The 17726-nt window shown below is 41.8% G+C and overlaps 1 protein-coding gene across 1 annotated transcript; it reads right to left on the reverse strand.

Moving 5' to 3' along the window:
- Nucleotides 1–6277: 6277 nt before the first annotated feature.
- Nucleotides 6278–7220, reverse strand: LOC147967208 (uncharacterized). The gene has a single exon (XM_087529344.1). The coding sequence runs from the start codon at nt 7070–7072 to the stop codon at nt 6290–6292; it is 783 nt and encodes a 260-aa protein (XP_087385470.1). The 5' UTR covers nt 7073–7220; the 3' UTR covers nt 6278–6289.
- Nucleotides 7221–17726: the final 10506 nt, after the last annotated feature.

The following is a 17726-nucleotide window of genomic DNA, read 5'->3' on the forward strand; positions in this document are numbered from 1 at the left end:
TTCAACCCTCTCCTGACTTCATTTGATATTTTTCATGCATTTAATGATTTATTTTGAGCTAAATGACCCTGAAATTGAAAAGCACTACAAACGAACTCTGAAAAGGTTGAAACTTCGCACGGTATCATAATTTCACCCACATAGCATGTGCTAAAAAGTTGAGGTGGTTGCGGCAAAAACTAGATGCACTTTGTGTACAAACTGGACAATCCGTTTTGTTATATCAGGGTTTCGGACGAAAACTCATCTCTTACAAAGGGATTTTAATTTTTAATAACTTATTTTAATTCTAGGCTTTTTGTGAGTTCAATATGCACCATTCAAAGGCACATCCTGAATTTTCAACCCTCTCCTGACTTCATTTGATATTTTTCATTCATTTAATGATTTATTTTGAGCTAAATGACCCTGAAATTGAAAAGCACTACAAATGAACTCTGAAAAGCTTGAAACTTGGCATGCTATCATAATTTCACCCACATAGCATGTGCTAAAAAGTTGAGAGGCTTACGGCAAAAACTGGATGGACTTCGTGTACAAACTGGACAATCCCTTTCGAAGTATCAGGGTTTCGGACTAAAACTCATCTGTTACAAAGGGATTTCAATTTTTAATAACTCATTTTAACTCTAGGCTTTTTGCGAGTTCAATATGCACCATTCAAAGGCACATCATGAATTTTCAACCCTCTCCTGACTTCATTTCATATTTTTCATGCATTTAATGATTTATTTTGAGCTAAATGACCCTGAAATTGAAAAGCACTAAAAATGAACTCTGAAAAGGTTGAAACTTGGAATGGTATCATAATTTCACCCACATAGCATGTGCTAAAAAGTTGAGAGGGTTGCGGCAAAAACTGGATGCACTTCGTGTACAAACTGGACAATCCCTTTCGATGTATCAGGGTTTCGGACGAAAACTCATCGGTTACAAAGGGATTTCAATTTTTAATAACTCATTTTTACTCCGGGCTTTTTGCGAGTTCAATATGCACCATTCAAAGGCACATCATGAATTTTCAACCCTCTCCTGACTTCAGTTGATATTTTTCATGCATTTAATGATTTATTTTGAGCTAAATGACCCAGAAATTGAAAAGCACTACAAATGAACTCTGAAAAGGTTGAAACTTGGCATGGTATCATAATTTCACCCACATAGCATGTGCTAAAAAGTTGAGAGGGTTGCGGCAAAAACTGGATGCACTTTGTGTACAAACTGGACAATCCCTTTTGATGTATCAGGGTTTCGGACGAAAACTCATCTGTTACAAAGGGATTTTAACTTTTAAAAACTTATTGTAACTCTAGGCTTTTTGTGAGTTCAATATGCACCATTCAAAGGCACATCATGAATTTTCAACCCTCTCCTGACTTCATTTGATATTTTTCATGCATTTAATGATTTATTTTTAACTAAATGACCTTGAAATTGAAAAGCACTACAAATGAACTCTGAAAAGGTTGAAAATTGGCATGGTATCATAATTTCACCCACATAGCATGTGCTAAAATGTTGAGAGGCCTAAGGCAAAAACTGGATGGACTTCGTGTACAAACTGGACAATCCCTTTCGAAGTATCAGGTTTCGGACGAAAACTCATCTGTTACAAAGGGATTTCAATTTTTAATAACTCATTTTAACTCTAGGCTTTTTGAGAGTTCAATATGCACCATTCAAAGGCACATCATGAATTTTCAACCCTCTCCTGACTTCATTTGATATTTTTCATGCATTTAATGATTTATTTTGAGCTAAATGACCCTGAAATTGAAAAGCACTAAAAATGAACTCTGAAAAGGTTGAAACTTGGCATGGTATCATAATTTCACCCACATAGCATGTGCTAAAAAGTTGAGAGGGTTGCGGCAAAAACTGGATGCACTTCGTGTACAAACTGGACAATCCCTTTCAAAGTATCAGGGTTTCGGATGAAAACTCATCTGTTACAAAAGGGATTTCAATTTTTAATAACTCATTTTGACTCCAGCCTTTTTGTGAGCTCAATATGCACCATTCAATGGCACATCATGAATTTTCAACCCTCTCCTGACTTCATTTGATATTTTTGATGCATTTAATTATTTATTTTGAGCTAAATGACCCTGAAATTGAAAAGCACTACAAATGAACTCTGAAAAGGTTGAAACTTGGCATGGTATCATAATTTCACCCACATAGCATGTGCTAAAAGGTTGAGAGGGTTGCGGCAAAAACTGGATGCACTTCGTCTACAAACTGGACAATCCCTTTCAAAGTATCAGGGTTTCGGATGAAAACTCATCTGTTACAAAAGGGATTTCAATTTTTAATAACTCATTTTGACTCCAGCCTTTTTGTGAGTTCAATATGCACCATTCAATGGCACATCATGAATTTTCAACCCTCTCCTGACTTCATTTGATATTTTTCATGCATTTAATGATTTATTTTGAGCTAAATGACCCTGAAATTGAAAAGCACTACAAACGAACTCTGAAAAGGTTGAAACTTCGCACGGTATCATAATTTCACCCACATAGCATGTGCTAAAAAGTTGAGGTGGTTGCGGCAAAAACTAGATGCACTTTGTGTACAAACTGGACAATCCGTTTTGTTATATCAGGGTTTCGGACGAAAACTCATCTCTTACAAAGGGATTTTAATTTTTAATAACTTATTTTAGTTCTAGGCTTTTTGTGAGTTCAATATGCACCATTCAAAGGCACATCCTGAATTTTCAACCCTCTCCTGACTTCATTTGATATTTTTCATTCATTTAATGATTTATTTTGAGCTAAATGACCCTGAAATTGAAAAGCACTACAAATGAACTCTGAAAAGCTTGAAACTTGGCATGCTATCATAATTTCACCCACATAGCATGTGCTAAAAAGTTGAGAGGCTTACGGCAAAAACTGGATGGACTTCGTGTACAAACTGGACAATCCCTTTCGAAGTATCAGGGTTTCGGACTAAAACTCATCTGTTACAAAGGGATTTCAATTTTTAATAACTCATTTTAACTCTAGGCTTTTTGCGAGTTCAATATGCACCATTCAAAGGCACATCATGAATTTTCAACCCTCTCCTGACTTCATTTCATATTTTTCATGCATTTAATGATTTATTTTGAGCTAAATGACCCTGAAATTGAAAAGCACTAAAAATGAACTCTGAAAAGGTTGAAACTTGGAATGGTATCATAATTTCACCCACATAGCATGTGCTAAAAAGTTGAGAGGGTTGCGGCAAAAACTGGATGCACTTCGTGTACAAACTGGACAATCCCTTTCAAAGTATCAGGGTTTCGGATGAAAACTCATCTGTTACAAAAGGGATTTCAATTTTTAATAACTCATTTTGAATCCAGCCTTTTTGTGAGTTCAATATGCACCATTCAATGGCACATCATGAATTTTCAACCCCTCTCCTGACTTCATTTGATATTTTTCATGCATTTAATGATTTATTTTGAGCTAAATGACCCTGAAATTGAAAAGCACTACAAATGAACTCTGAAAAGGTTGAAACTTGGCACTGTATCATAATTTCACCCACATAGCATGTGCTAAAAAGTTGAGGTGGTTGCGGCAAAAACTAGATGCACTTCGTGTACAAACTGGACAATCCCTTTCAAAGTATGAGGGTTTCGGATGAAAACTCATCTGTTACAAAAGGGATTTCAATTTTTAATTACTCATTTTAACTCTAGCCTTTTGTGAGTTCAATATGCACCATTCAAAGGCACATCATGAATTTTCAACCCTCTCCTGACTTCCTTGGATATTTTTCATGCATTTAATGATTTATTTTGAGTTAAATGACCCTGAAATTGAAAAGCACTACAAATGAACTCTGAAAAGGTTGAAACTTGGCATGCTATCATAATTTCACCCACATAGCATGTGCTAAAAAGATGAGAGGGTTGCGGCAAAAACTGGATGCACTTCGTGTACAAACTGGACAATCCCTTTCAAAGTATCAGGGTTTCGGATGAAAACTCATCTGTTACAAAAGGGATTTCAATTTTTAATAACTCATTTGACTCCAGCCTTTTTGTGAGTTCAATATGCACCATTCAAAGGCACATCATGAATTTTCAACCCTCTCCTGACTTCATTTGATATTTTTCATGCATTTAATGATTTATTTTGAGCTAAATGACCCTGAAATTGAAAAGCACTACAAATGAACTCTGAAAAGCTTGAAACTTGGCATGCTATCATAATTTCACCCACATAGCATGTGCTAAAAAGTTGAGAGGGTTGCGGCAAAAACTGGATGCACTTCGTGTACAAACTGGACAATCCCTTTTGATGTATCAGGGTTTCGGACGAAAACTCATCTCTTACAAAGGGATTTTAATTTTTAATAACTTATTTTAACTCTAGGCTTTTTGTGAGTTCAATATGCACCATTCAAAGGCACATCATGAATTTTCAACCCTCTCCTGACTTCATTTGATATTTTTCATTCATTTAATGATTTATTTTGAATTAAATGACCTTGAAATTGAAAAGCACTAGAAATGAACTCTGAAAAAGTTGAAACTTGGCATGCTATCATAATTTCACCCACATAGCATGTGCTAAAAAGTTGAGAGGCTTACGGCAAAAACTGGATCGACTTCGTGTACAAACTGGCGGTTTTTTAGCTTTTTGTCTCTTTTACCGCAGGAAGTTCTCCAAAAGTATGAAAGGCCGGAGGGCTTTGTACCAACCATTCTAGTTTGGTTGGATTCTGTTCAACAGCCCAAGGACTTTCCGCACATTTTTGGTTCTTTCCACTGCTGGAAGTGATTGCGACAACTACGAAGAAACGACGAATCCCAACTACGGATATATAAGAACCGAAACTGCTCAGAGCATTCCATCCCGCGTAAGCATCTGGATAATCTGGAATGCGACGTGGCATACCCGAAAGCCCTAAGAAATGCATGGGAAAGAAGGTCAGATTAACCCCGAAAAAAGTGATCCAAAAATGGATTTGGCCTAAAGTTTCAGGATATGTCCGACCAAAGATTTTACCCACCCAATAGTAAAATCCAGCAAATAAAGCAAAAACGGCTCCCATAGAAAGTACATAATGGAAATGTGCAACCACATAATAAGTATCATGTAGAGCAATGTCTAGCCCGGAGTTTGCTAGAACTATTCCAGTGAGCCCTCCTATGGTGAACAAAAAGATGAACCCTACAGCAAATAACATGGGTGTTTTGTATTGTATCGAACCTCCCCACATGGTAGCGATCCAACTAAAGATTTTGATTCCTGTGGGCACAGCTATGATCATGGTAGCTGCGGTGAAGTAGGCACGCGTATCAACGTCTAAGCCCACAGTAAACATATGATGAGCCCAAACTAGAAATCCAAGAACACCTATACTTATCATGGCATAAACCATGCCTAGATACCCGAAGACCGGTTTTCTTGAAAAGGTCGATACGATATGACTAATAATACCAAATCCAGGCAGAATGAGAATATACACCTCTGGATGACCGAAGAACCAAAAGAGATGCTGGTATAATATTGGGTCTCCCCCTCCTGCAGGATCAAAAATGGTTGTATTAAAGTTTCGATCGGTTAATAACATTGTAATTGCCCCCGCCAGTACCGGAAGTGATAATAAAAGTAGGAATGCTGTCACTAGAACGGACCACACAAAAAGTGGTAATCTATGCATAGTCATTCCAGGTCCACGCATGTTGAAGATAGTTGTTATAAAATTGATAGAACCTAAAATTGATGAAATACCTGATAGATGAAGACTAAAAATTGCTAAATCAACTGCTCCTCCAGAATGGCTGGTAATACCACTTAAGGGCGGATAGACTGTCCACCCAGTGCCGCTGCCCACTTCTACTAAGGCTGAGCTTAATAGGAGCAAGAGACTTGGTGGCAACAACCAGAATGATATATTATTTAATCGTGGAAATGCCATGTCAGGTGCACCTATCAGAATCGGAACAAACCAATTACCAAATCCACCTATCATCGCCGGCATAACCATAAAAAAGATCATTAAAAAAGCATGAGCCGTTATTAAAACATTATAAAGTTGATGATTCCCACCAAGAATTTGATCGCCGGGTCGGGCTAATTCCATACGAATCAGTACGGAGAAGCATGTGCCCATCACTCCTGCAATGGCACCGAAGATGAAATAGAGAGTCCCAATATCCTTGTGGTTAGTAGAGAAGAGCCATCGAACCATATTTGTCATTTTTGATTTGAGAAATGAAAACTTTCCTTATCAAAGAGGGGCCGGGGGGCTGGAAGAGAAAAGAATCAGAATTACTGAGCTACCCCGCTCTTTTTTTTTCTAATTCCCTTCTAAGATCCTCCGACTTAAACAAGTCGAGAGCATGCTCGTGCTCAGCTCTTTCGAGACTTGCCTTGCTCTTGGGGATTTCTTCCCACCGGATCCTCTGTTCCACTTCCAGGCACCTCCTTGCAGAGCTTTCCGCCTCAAGGAGATCCCGGTTGTGGGAAACAGCATTTCGAAAGAAAACGGATCCTCCCTCATTCTCCCGCAGATCTTGATAAGACGCTTGGAGAACAGTGAAAGAATCAGTTGCGTGAATATGGTCCAGATAGGAACGAAGCGCTTCATCGACCAAGTAGGGCTCGATCGGTAGATAAGGCCCTACTCTTTGATAAAGCGCCACAAATTCCTGAATGACATCTTGTCGCATAGAAGAGAGCTTTTCTTCCATTAGGAAGAGCTTAAGCCGCCCAGGTATGTCTTCCAGGGGGGTATTGTGATTAAGCTCGTTCTGAATGAACGTAACCCATCCCGGATCCTGCTCGTAAAGACTCAGATAGAAGTTTAGCCCTACTAAATGAGCTAGAGCCTGGGGGTCTTGAATCTCCGGTGGGAGAGTGATCAGAAAGGAGGAGCCGACGAAGCACGAACTAAAAAGATTGAAAATTGGTATTAGGCAGAATATAAAACGACAAAGGAATAAAAATATAAAAATCGAAAGTAATATCAAATTATATATTAAGGGAAACTTAATACATAAGAAAAAATCGAAAGTAGTAAAGCGGGTAGTGGAGAAGAGCCATCGAATCATATTTGTCATTTTTGATTTGAGAAATGAAAACTTTCCTTATCAAAGAGGGGCCAGGGGGCTGGAAGAGAAGAACTTGAATACTAAACGCTGGAAGAGAAGAACCTTAATACTAAACCAAGTTTCGGGAACTTCTTGGTGACTTGATTGGTTCCCTTCCCCCTAATGCCGGCTACCGACAACTTACTTCATGCTATTACTAACACTTATGACTGAGCCGCACTTGCTTTCCAAAAGAAATTGAAACTATCATGCCCGAGACTAGCCAATAGAAGAAAGAGCCACAAGCAAGCCATAGCAGCATCCTTTTTCTTCGCTTTCTTCAACAATGCGAATCTACCTCACTCCTCATCATAACTCAAATACAAATTCGAGTTCCAAATTGATATTTCCTCACGTAAGCAATAAAATGTGAAACCAATATTCATCATGAAACTTCAGACACTGATGATTGTGAGGTTCTGGAAGAGAGACGACGTAGGCTGAAAAAAAGTAAACAGAAAACCACCCCTTAAACTCATTTGCTCAACATTCTTTCCACAGCAACTAGAAAAGTGGAGAAAATCCAATAAGGGGAGGTCCCGGTGAATACAAATCAATTGGAAACCTCACCCCGCATTCATGTCTCTAACAAGGCTGTCTAAGCTAAGCGGCCATGGACCCATGGACCCGGGGAATCTGAACCATTAGGTAGAGTTTCAGCTGAAAGAAAACCAGGTCAATCTTCCGATCGCGAGTCTTTACAAGCTTGAAACAACTTAAGCACAGGCGGGAGTCGCCCCTTTTAAAGTAAGTATTTATGCAGCGCTGAACTAACGAGCGGATACCTAACCTTCGAAGGAGAAGAAAAGACAGATGTATCTTTCATTCATATCGATCAGATGTGCTTTGCTCAGGACTCCCATTTTACCATTGCTTAAGCCATATTACATAAAGCATAGTGAGTGATACGCAATGCTGGTACCACCATGTTTTTTTCCTCACTCTGTGTAGCCACACTCGTTTGTCCATTTCTACTTATTATTTATGTGAAATAGTATCCGTTGGTTGTAGAAGCACTGGCGTTCAGGGATTGCAAAATCCATAATATCAAGAAGCGGTAGGAACCTGGCTAACTTCGATGCGGATAACGCGCTGTAGAAGAAAGTGGATCAACCAAAGTAGACCTTGATCGAAAGGCACCACAAGGCGAACCAATAGAGTGTGGTGTAAGCGGTGAAGCAGAATAGGAATTGGAACTGCTTGAACTAGAAAGGGCTTCCGCTACCGCGCTACCTCGGGAGCTCCGGAAACGGTATACTCGCTTCACTCATCTGTAATGGTATCCTTGAAAGCTAGCTAAAGTGGGTTCTAGACAAACTTCTCCTAAGCAGGGCGGAAGGAAAAACAAGAGCAGTATAGCTCTACATTACGCTTCGGGGGCCTCGTCTTACTCACTCACCTTCTACTAATCGGACCGTGACAAAACAACCAGCCCAGCAATAGGCAAGGACTGGCTGAAATCCCTTTCCGGATCCAGTCTATCCGTATCTGCTGTCCCTTCCGCTTTCTGTGTTGATGGAGCTCGGTCAGATAGTTCCGGTATTGCGAAGGAGGGCAACGCATTGGGATCGTCCAATCCCTTCTGATCGGTTGTCATATTGAATTGCAAATTCTCGTATAGTAAGAGTTCCTTCGGTTTCCTACCTAGCACATTCTCTGTTGTCTACGCCAATATTTGACCTGCGAGTAGAGTGTGGCTGGCTACATACGGGGGAACTCAACCTACCTTTCGAAGGGTAGGCCTTTACAGATGAGTGAAATGAGGATTTAGGTATATAAGGAGACGACCCGCCAAGCGAGCCAGCCTGATACCGACTTTCATTGATAGGCCATGAAACATAGAGAATGGGAACTTGTTCGCACGTACCTCGACCGCAGGTCTGAGAATGACGAGTGTGCTTTCGCCCACAGCTTCTGTTGCTTAACCGGCTCGTGGTGTTTATGGTCCTGACCCGGTACAGCCGCTAATTCGGCATTTGGTACTGTCACCATTTCTCGAAAGGGAAAAAACATACTTAACAATTCGATTGGCAGGACCAAGGGATAGATCGATTGCAATATAAGTATCATACAAACAGAAATAGACATGAGTACATGAATAAGGAAACGCAAAAGACAGAGAGTAGGGCTAGTCAGAAGCGTCAATGCAGACGCCAATGGGTAATCAGATCCATTCCACTCCACTTCTTCAGATAGCAGTCGATCCTGGATCGTCCTCGCTTCCAAACTCCGTAAATGAATGAAACTCCTTCCCCGGTCCATTGCTCGGGTGTGATACAAATACTTCTTTGAAGTTGTAGGATGCAGGTCATCGATCTTCCTATCGGTCCAGAGGTTATGCGCCAGCTTGGGAAAGCAAAAGTAAGATTTGTTTGTCATATCACGATCGGAACTCACATGTAACTCTTCTTCTTGAGTAGGGGGAAAAGGACACCTATCACGCGGTCATGCCTTGAACGCAGTAAATAAATTAATAAGCTTCGAATAATAGCTACGCGAGTCTCCAATAGCGTCTTAAGCGTTGGTTTTCTTTGCTGGCATCATAATGGATTGGTGGTTTCAAGAAGCTAGGGAGTAGTACGCAGATTTGAATCCTTTTTTCTATTTTACTACTTTTTTTCGATCGACAAGGACGGCAAGAGGTTCTTTTCCCTAGTTCCTATATATCTAAAGCCTTACCGAGATGTCACGCAAGAACAAGAAGAAAGAGCCCGCCCCTGTTCTGTGGCGGATAGGCTGAGATGGAATTAGAGGGAGGAATGAACTTCAACTTTTCACCTTCCCCCGATCCCCCTTTACCCCCTTCCTGACCTTAGTAAATAGAAAGGCTAGGAATCAGTCTTCTCCTATGCCTACACTACTACAACCAAAGACCTACTTGAACGACAACAGATGCGGATGAACTCGCTTAGCTGCTCGCTCGGTGAAAGGCTTTCCTGGAAGAAAGTGGAAGACGAGGAACGTATCTCTCATCTTCCTTCTCACCTGGCAGAGGACGGGGATGAACTCCAAGGCCACAGGTCTGGAAAAAGAGCGAACTTTCTGATTACTGCAAAAAAGAAATCAAACCAGTTGGGTCATTCTTTAAAGAGCCTAAATCGAATCTGTACTATTGGTACAGAGCCATAAAGAATGGTCATAACCATAGATCCATCATCTTCGAGGAGGAGGAAACATAAGTCCAATACGCGTTATGGAAGACTAGGGATTGCTAATCCGTCCACGCGGGAAGCCTTCTCCCTCTCAGGCTCAAGAGTCAAGATAGCCCGCCCTAAACAAGAAGCTGCTTATTCTTTCAAGGATAAAGCTAACCAAAACAAGCTACGGATTGAGCGTACACACTTGGTAATTATTTCCTGCTACATCTGATGAATTCCACAAGTAAAGAAACAAGAGAAGCTAGCTAATAGTCCCTCTTCACTTCCAACTAGTGCTTTGCCTAAGATGAATGAGTAGTTTAAAGCTTGGATCCATGGATGGGAACATGAGGTGGGCTAGCTTCGGATCCACAACAGGTGGAGAGTACCGAGTGAATCATAGGAACGAGAGTCGCTTGTTTGACCCGATGGAAAGCTTTGAACGAATCCGGTGGAAGTGCCTCACTTGGTTGGGCTTCGATAGGTGGAAATGGGAATGGGATCGCCCGAGAAACCATTGGATCTAGGAAATTGATTCATTGTTCTGCCTCTCCCACTGGTGGTGGGTGGCAACCAAAGGACTTGAATCTAGCGTTTGTTCCGGTTGAGCTTTCATTCCTTCGAATAGACGGATAGCTCTTGGAGGAAGGGATGAGCTTTTATCGGAAGGACCTGGCCGATGCAATCGAGAGACTGAGAGGAACTGGACTTGGCAGAGGAATGCATAGAAATATCTGCCTTTGCCAGGAGAATCCAAACCTGCCTAATAGCCTATGAATGTGGAATCCCGTTCGTATTCTTCCTCAAAGCCATATTTGCCTTTATCTGATTTCAACCTATTGATCTTTACTGTGCATGGATATCTTTACTCATGATTCAACAGTTCACATCCCCAGCGAACTCCCTCACACCAACTGGCATTAAAGAGGAGCTGTGCAAAAAAAAAAGTGCCATAGCATATATTATTGCTTGCGCAAAGATCGGAATCATACCTCTAGCAGGCATTGTCTTCTGTTACCTAAACAGCTGTCATTTCTACTTTACTGAAATAGAGACTTTCATTGATACTTGAACTATTGACCTGGCTAGCGCTAACGCTTTGCAAGGTAATTGGAGACTGGTCCGCTTGAAATCGCTAGAGTTGAGAAGGGTCTGCTAATCATGGTACGAATTATCTGTTTAGGTAGGTATACTACCGAAGCTGTTATGCCGACAACAGCTGAAATAGCGGAGGTGATTGCCAACACTCTCTATCTATAGGATAAGCAGCTAGATCGATTTCCTAATAGGAGAGTGACTTACCGTAACAGTAAAACATTGAATTGGACCGCTTCGCCCCTTGGCGGATCTTCCTCCAAGAGAGTCAATGGGACTTGGTCTCGATGTCAACTAAAGAATTGACTGAGTCAGGTATTCCCTTATGAAGGGCTAATGCAGTCGATTTCTTCACATCTTCGGTCAATCGGACTTTTTTCTAGTCTTGCCTTCCTAAAAGGTATTCCCATATCGGGTGAATGACCAGATCGAGATAAGTTGGCCTTCTCTGAATCTATCCGAATCCTGAATCTATCAATAGAAGGACGACGATACTCGAAGACTTTCCACTTTCAGCCCTAAGAGGGAACAACTCTCAAACGTGATAAAAGCCCTATTTTCGGCACCTTCATGCTCCTTCTTGAAAAAATAGGGTCCAACCCTATAATCTAATCGTTGGGGTTTTGCTTCGTCTTTCTCCTTAGGGACAGACCTCGACTCACTACATGATGGAGTAGACCAAGGCGAAGAACTGATATAGATAGTCATATTGGCCTCTCGCACTGCCAGACTTTTCTTTTGCTTTATTGATTCAAGGAATAGATCCCTGACAAAATTCCTTTAAAGAAGGACATCTCCTTCCCTGCCTGCTTCTTGGCCACAACCACAGCTACGGCTAGTAGTATTCATAGGGTCCTTTGATCGCATTCTTTCCCGCTGAAGAGTCTGATCCATCTCCTATCCTTCTTGGGAAAGCTATGGTACTAATGGCTGGCCTAGCTGGCACTTTCTTTATGCTAATCAAACTAGAAGTTCTTTGAGTTGAATAGACGATGACTGGACACAACGGAACTCTTCCTCTCTCATAGGGTCACTGACTCAATTTCATTTCTTTAAGGGAGGGTTCTAGCTGAAGGGCGGTCCTTTTCATCTCTAACTCGAATGTTCGAGCTAATGTTTCCGGTAGTTGGAGTTGCGGGGAAGCTTCCCGGATGAAAAGAGATTGAATGAGAACTGGTAGAATATATGCATGGAGATTGACTTGGTGCGAAGGAAAATAGTAGATCTTCCATAGGCGCTTTTCGGACTACACGCCAGTCTTTTTCACCAAGAGCTTGTTCCGAAATGGAGAAGTACTTTGGAATGATTTTATTGGGATGCTAGTGAGTTAACGAGCACTCTTTGCATGGTTCCATCAACCCTTTTCTTGCGTGTTCTGAATCGACTTCTCATCTATAAAGAAGAGATGCCCCGTAGAAGACTCCAGGCCACCGAAGCTAACAAAAGGCTAAGGAGACCCATTTAGTTCTTTGTTCTTATGCCGACTAAAGCTAGCGGAGCCACAGCTTGAATCTCCCTAGAAATCCCCACTCGTAGCCCGACGGCTGGGTTTGTTAAGCATATTCGATTGGAAGCTCTTCTTCACCGGGTTAAGCGATGGTAGTTTTAGGCTTGGCTTATCACCATATCCAACCCGAATTCCGTAGTTCGAAAGGAGAATTAGGCTACCTGAGAGCCTCAACAATTGCCACCCATGAGGGATATTCAGCACCGAATTGATCTAATTCCTGGTGCTAGTCTTCCTAATTTGCCTCACTATCGAATGAATCCAAAGTTGCTGCTATCAGAGAATGGCCAACACCGAAGACCATTTCAGAAGTGAGAAGCTAAGTGATGCAAGTAAGAAATGGAGTACATATCAGCAAGAGTTGTATGCTGTATTCAGAGCTTTGAAAACATGGGAGGTTTATTTGCTGCCTAAGGAGTTTCTTATCTATACTGACCATCAAGCCTTGAAGCATTTCAAAGATCATCAACATGTCGATCTGGCAAGATGGGAAGCTTATTTGGAGAGATTCAACTATCTCATTGTCTACAAATCAGGAGCCACAAATCAAGTAGTTGATGCTTTGAGTCGACGTGTTAGTACTCCATTTCTTTGAAAGCTGAATTGCCAGGTATAGCCCTACGCTGCTCTTTACCATGCTGTATATAAACCACTCGTTTCACTCACAACCTTCACCACTGATCGGAGATCAAGTTAGTGGTCAGTAGTGTTTGCTACAGATGATTACGACTCGTCAGGTTCGAACTGACTTAGGTTGGACCAGGACCCACCTATCCTCTACCAATAAGGAGTCGCTTTTGTTTTCGCAGTTCAGTGCCTCCTTAATCTGCGTAATTGCTTTTCGCGCCCATGGTGGACGCGACAGGTTTTTTTGAAAGCGATATCCCACACGCTCGATGTCTGAAAATCATACCCCCCTTTTACCTGTACGTCTTTTACGTATAGTGATTACGGTCATTCTGACCCCCCTCAACCACGAGAATGACAAATCGTGCAGAGCCACATAGCCCGCTTTTTGAGCTTGAATTCGATTTCGCTCCGCGAAATCAGAGAGCGCCGAAACGTACGCGGCATCAATCTTCTTCAAATAGCTTTTTACTTGCCAAATGCAAGCTAACAGAACTAAAACAGCAAAAAAAGGAGAATACCTTTCTCTAAAATAGGAAGATTACAAAACACAGTAAGGAAATCCTTATTTTGCATTTGTTTTTTCTCTATGAACTCCTCTTCCCCCTTATTTACCCCCTTGTGGAGCTTTGGAAAGGAGAGAATTTGAATAAAGTAACTCTCGGAAACTCTTATTGGACGAGAGAGAGTCAATATGATATTGGCGTGGGTTCTACCAACTAAACGAATCAGTTTTGGATTGGATAAACAGCGTATAATGATAGACGCTTCTTCGGCACACATGGAGACATACCTCCCGTAGCTGACCCCTGAATTCAAGGATACTGCCGGCTTTGTTACTAACTGATAGAAACCCCTTAATACAACGTTCGTTTTTCATAAATGTCATAAGGTAGGTAGACCCGGTCTTGCGCTCGTCCGGTTAAGTGGCACATTGTGCTAAGTGCTCGAACCGTTGGCTGATCTCAGCTGTATCACCTCATACAAATTAGTTAAGCGAGAAAACAAACGGCTACATAGGAGCTCTATGGTGGACCACCAGCAGGAAGATCGAATGGCTTAGCGCATCCTGCGCCTACTGGACCTGACTTCGTAGGATACTCTGATAGACTAGTCGAATGGCAATGGCCTAGTGGTTGTATCTGCTTGCCGATTCCTATTAAGAATACGAGAGTGACAAATGAGATGGAGATCTTGGCTATCATCAAACCATCCTCCCTCCACTTATCTCTTTCCTTTCTATATGATAAGTCTACTCGCGCCTCAAGGGCCGGTCATTTACGCTCTCCACTGCATGAACAGCATTCCCAACTAGATCTGTACGGCTTCCGTTGTCTCCTTTTCGATTCCCGACTCTAGCTCACAGGTATCCATAAGAGCGACCAGCCCTGAATGCTTAAACCTATCAATCCTCTCCTAAATTTCTTTCTTTTTGTCGTTGGGCAAGGAGCAATCCATTCAGCACTTTCCGATGGGGACCAAAAGCCACTGGGCTACCAAGAAGTCGGATTCAGTTCAGTCCCGTTTTCAAGATCTGGTTCAGTGTTTGGGGATGGCTTGGTCCAAGCCCACATCCATAGTAGATGGACTTGAGCAGGCAAGTATGCCACCTACTGATATGATTGATTATGACAATTATGATATGGACTGGACGGTTGTGCAACCGATTGTACTGACTCGCTTACCCCCGAGAACACCTAAGACATGGGGGTTCTTTACGCGAGTAAGCCTAGCAAGGACCAAGATCTTGATCTAGCCTAGTTGGGGCTTTAGAGTCACATGACACAGTACCAAGAACGGGAGAACCAGTAACAATTGATACGGATTTCCAACCAACGGATCTTCTTACCTTTGGACCGGAACCTTTAGCTGTTTCCTACTCGGTCTACAGCTTGGTTTGAAATGAGGGAGCCATACCGTGTGGTTGAAGCAGAGTACCGTTTTGTAGTGGATAGGGCACTATCTCTATTCGTAGCAGCATTGCGTATTGCTCTCACTAGGAAAGGGGGACATAACCCCTACTATAGAGCAGGAATGGAAGGGAATGAGCTCGGCTGCTTCTCCCCCACACTTCTTTATTTCTCCGTGCCCCTATTTAGTTAGTACTTTCGAGTTAAGAGCGAGATAACGAACTATTTCATTTAATAAAAAAAGTGCAACGGCTGTAGAGTGAAAAGGCCATGAGGATGGCTACGGCTTTGAAGCTCCTTTATCTACCATAGATAGAATGGAAGAGTTTTTTCTCACTGCACTGATCCACCAAGGCTAGGGATATCCAATGGGATGGAGCTATTTCCCTTGGCACCTTAGAGTCCTCAGACGATGAACAGAGCACTAGATGCCCTAATCTACTCCTATGCTAAGTGTCTTTGTTTGGTTTGATTTCTTGTGAAAGCGGCTAGCCCCATCACTAAAGCATGCCTGTTCCATATGAAAGGTGATGTAGGTAGGGCTGGTAGGGGAAGTAAGAAATAGGTGAGACTCGTTAATGAAACTAGCCTTCAGCCTTAGATTTCTAAGTTCTGTTTCCACCATTACTAGTGTTTCCTTGCTTTTCATAATAGAAAAAGATCAACTAAACTAAACCAGAGATTGTCATAGAGATTGGCAGGACTGGGTATTATTCTGGGCGATGAAATGGATGGAATTTCTTGAAACATAACTCACTTCACTTATAATCGAATTTGGAAAAGGGAGACTAGCTGCTGCAATAAATCAAGAAGAAACCAGGCGCAAAAGAGAAGCTCAATGAGAGAGATTCTAGACCAGTCATGGTCGGGGCTGATCGATCGCTCCTTAAAAGGGAGTTAACTGCTTCGAACCATACATGAAACTTATCTCATAGAGTGAGCTAGCCCCAGATAGCGAAGGATAGCTATTGACTTATTGGGAAACCCGCCTCCAATACATGCTTATCCCAGACCCCCTATTCCTTCATTTTAGGTTTTCATGGCCGATTCAATAACATAGTTCGCACACCTCTTTTCAATTCTCTAGAGATAGTTGTCATTTATCTCTTCTTCCGGGTCCCTCCTATTTGGTTGGAAGTTTCCTGCTCCAGTTGGGAAAGCAAGGGCCCTAGTTTCGTTATTGAGTCTCGTTATGGTCGAATATGAATGAATCCTGGAATGGAATAAAAACATGAGTAAAATGCATCGTAGTCCCTCAATCGAACAGTCAACTAGTTCATATCTAACCTTATGTATTCTTTTCCCGCACCTTAGCTTCAAATAATTGAATGAATGAGTGCTATTTCAGAGTTCAAGTTTAGGTATTAGCTCGCTATAGTTTAGTCAGTAGTTCTGTCCCTTTGTTCGGTGAACTAGTTCTGGATATAAGCATTAGAATGAGAGTGGCTACGTATTCGGATTACTTGAATCGCTTTCCTGTTTCCGAATCCCTTCTTGCATACAATCCTAATTCACAATCCAATTCTTGCTCGATTCTATAATGAAAAACAGACCTTGTGCCATGGATTTGATGAAGCTTGAAAGGACTCCCCATGTTCGAAGCCAAAGATAAGAAGCATACAGGTGACAACCCCAATCCTTATATATCAATCCAATTACCGGAGGAACGAAGAACTAAGTTTGCCTGATGCCCGAAAACAACTTGTTTGTTTTGGTGGAAGAGGAAGAAATAGAGAAAGATCGCTGCTTTTCATACGCTAATTCGTGATTCAAAGTAGAGCGAGTGAGGGAGCTATACCCGGGACTCAATCAACATATGCCAAGTGTTCCGTAATCTATGGGCAGCACTCCGTAGGAATGTTATAGTCTAGGCATGTCGTAGTAGTCATTAGACAGAAAGAGGAGAAACTTAACATGTCTTATTCCGAATTCCTGCGGTTGTCATTATGTTCCAGCAAGGAAATAGTCATTCTTTCATTTTGAGCATTAGACTAACGGCATAGATTTCTAGTGCTATAACAGAAACTGCCCTTAACGCGCAAATGAAAGCCCTCACAACACTCTTTACCTGCAACTGCTCCCGCTTATGGTAGTAGATAAACAGGTGGTGGACATGTATCTGCAGCCTCTGCTGCTGGTAGATTGACTGTTTTATATGGACTGAAAAAAAACGGAGGGTAGTGCTTGAGAATGCTACTCTATTCGTGGAATTAGCCATCCCCTTCTTTGACTATTCGACCTGCTCCTCGAAGCAAGGAAGGGAATGAAGATGGCATTGAATGCCCTTTCCGCAAGAAGGATAGGAGTTGGCTTACCGCATCTACCTTCTCATCGCGGGATAAGGGCTG

This window comes from Triticum urartu, chromosome 6A, assembly GCF_056163025.1.
Source record: "Triticum urartu cultivar PI428250 chromosome 6A, HENAU_Tu73, whole genome shotgun sequence".
NCBI classification, from domain to species: Eukaryota; Viridiplantae; Streptophyta; class Magnoliopsida; order Poales; family Poaceae; genus Triticum; species Triticum urartu.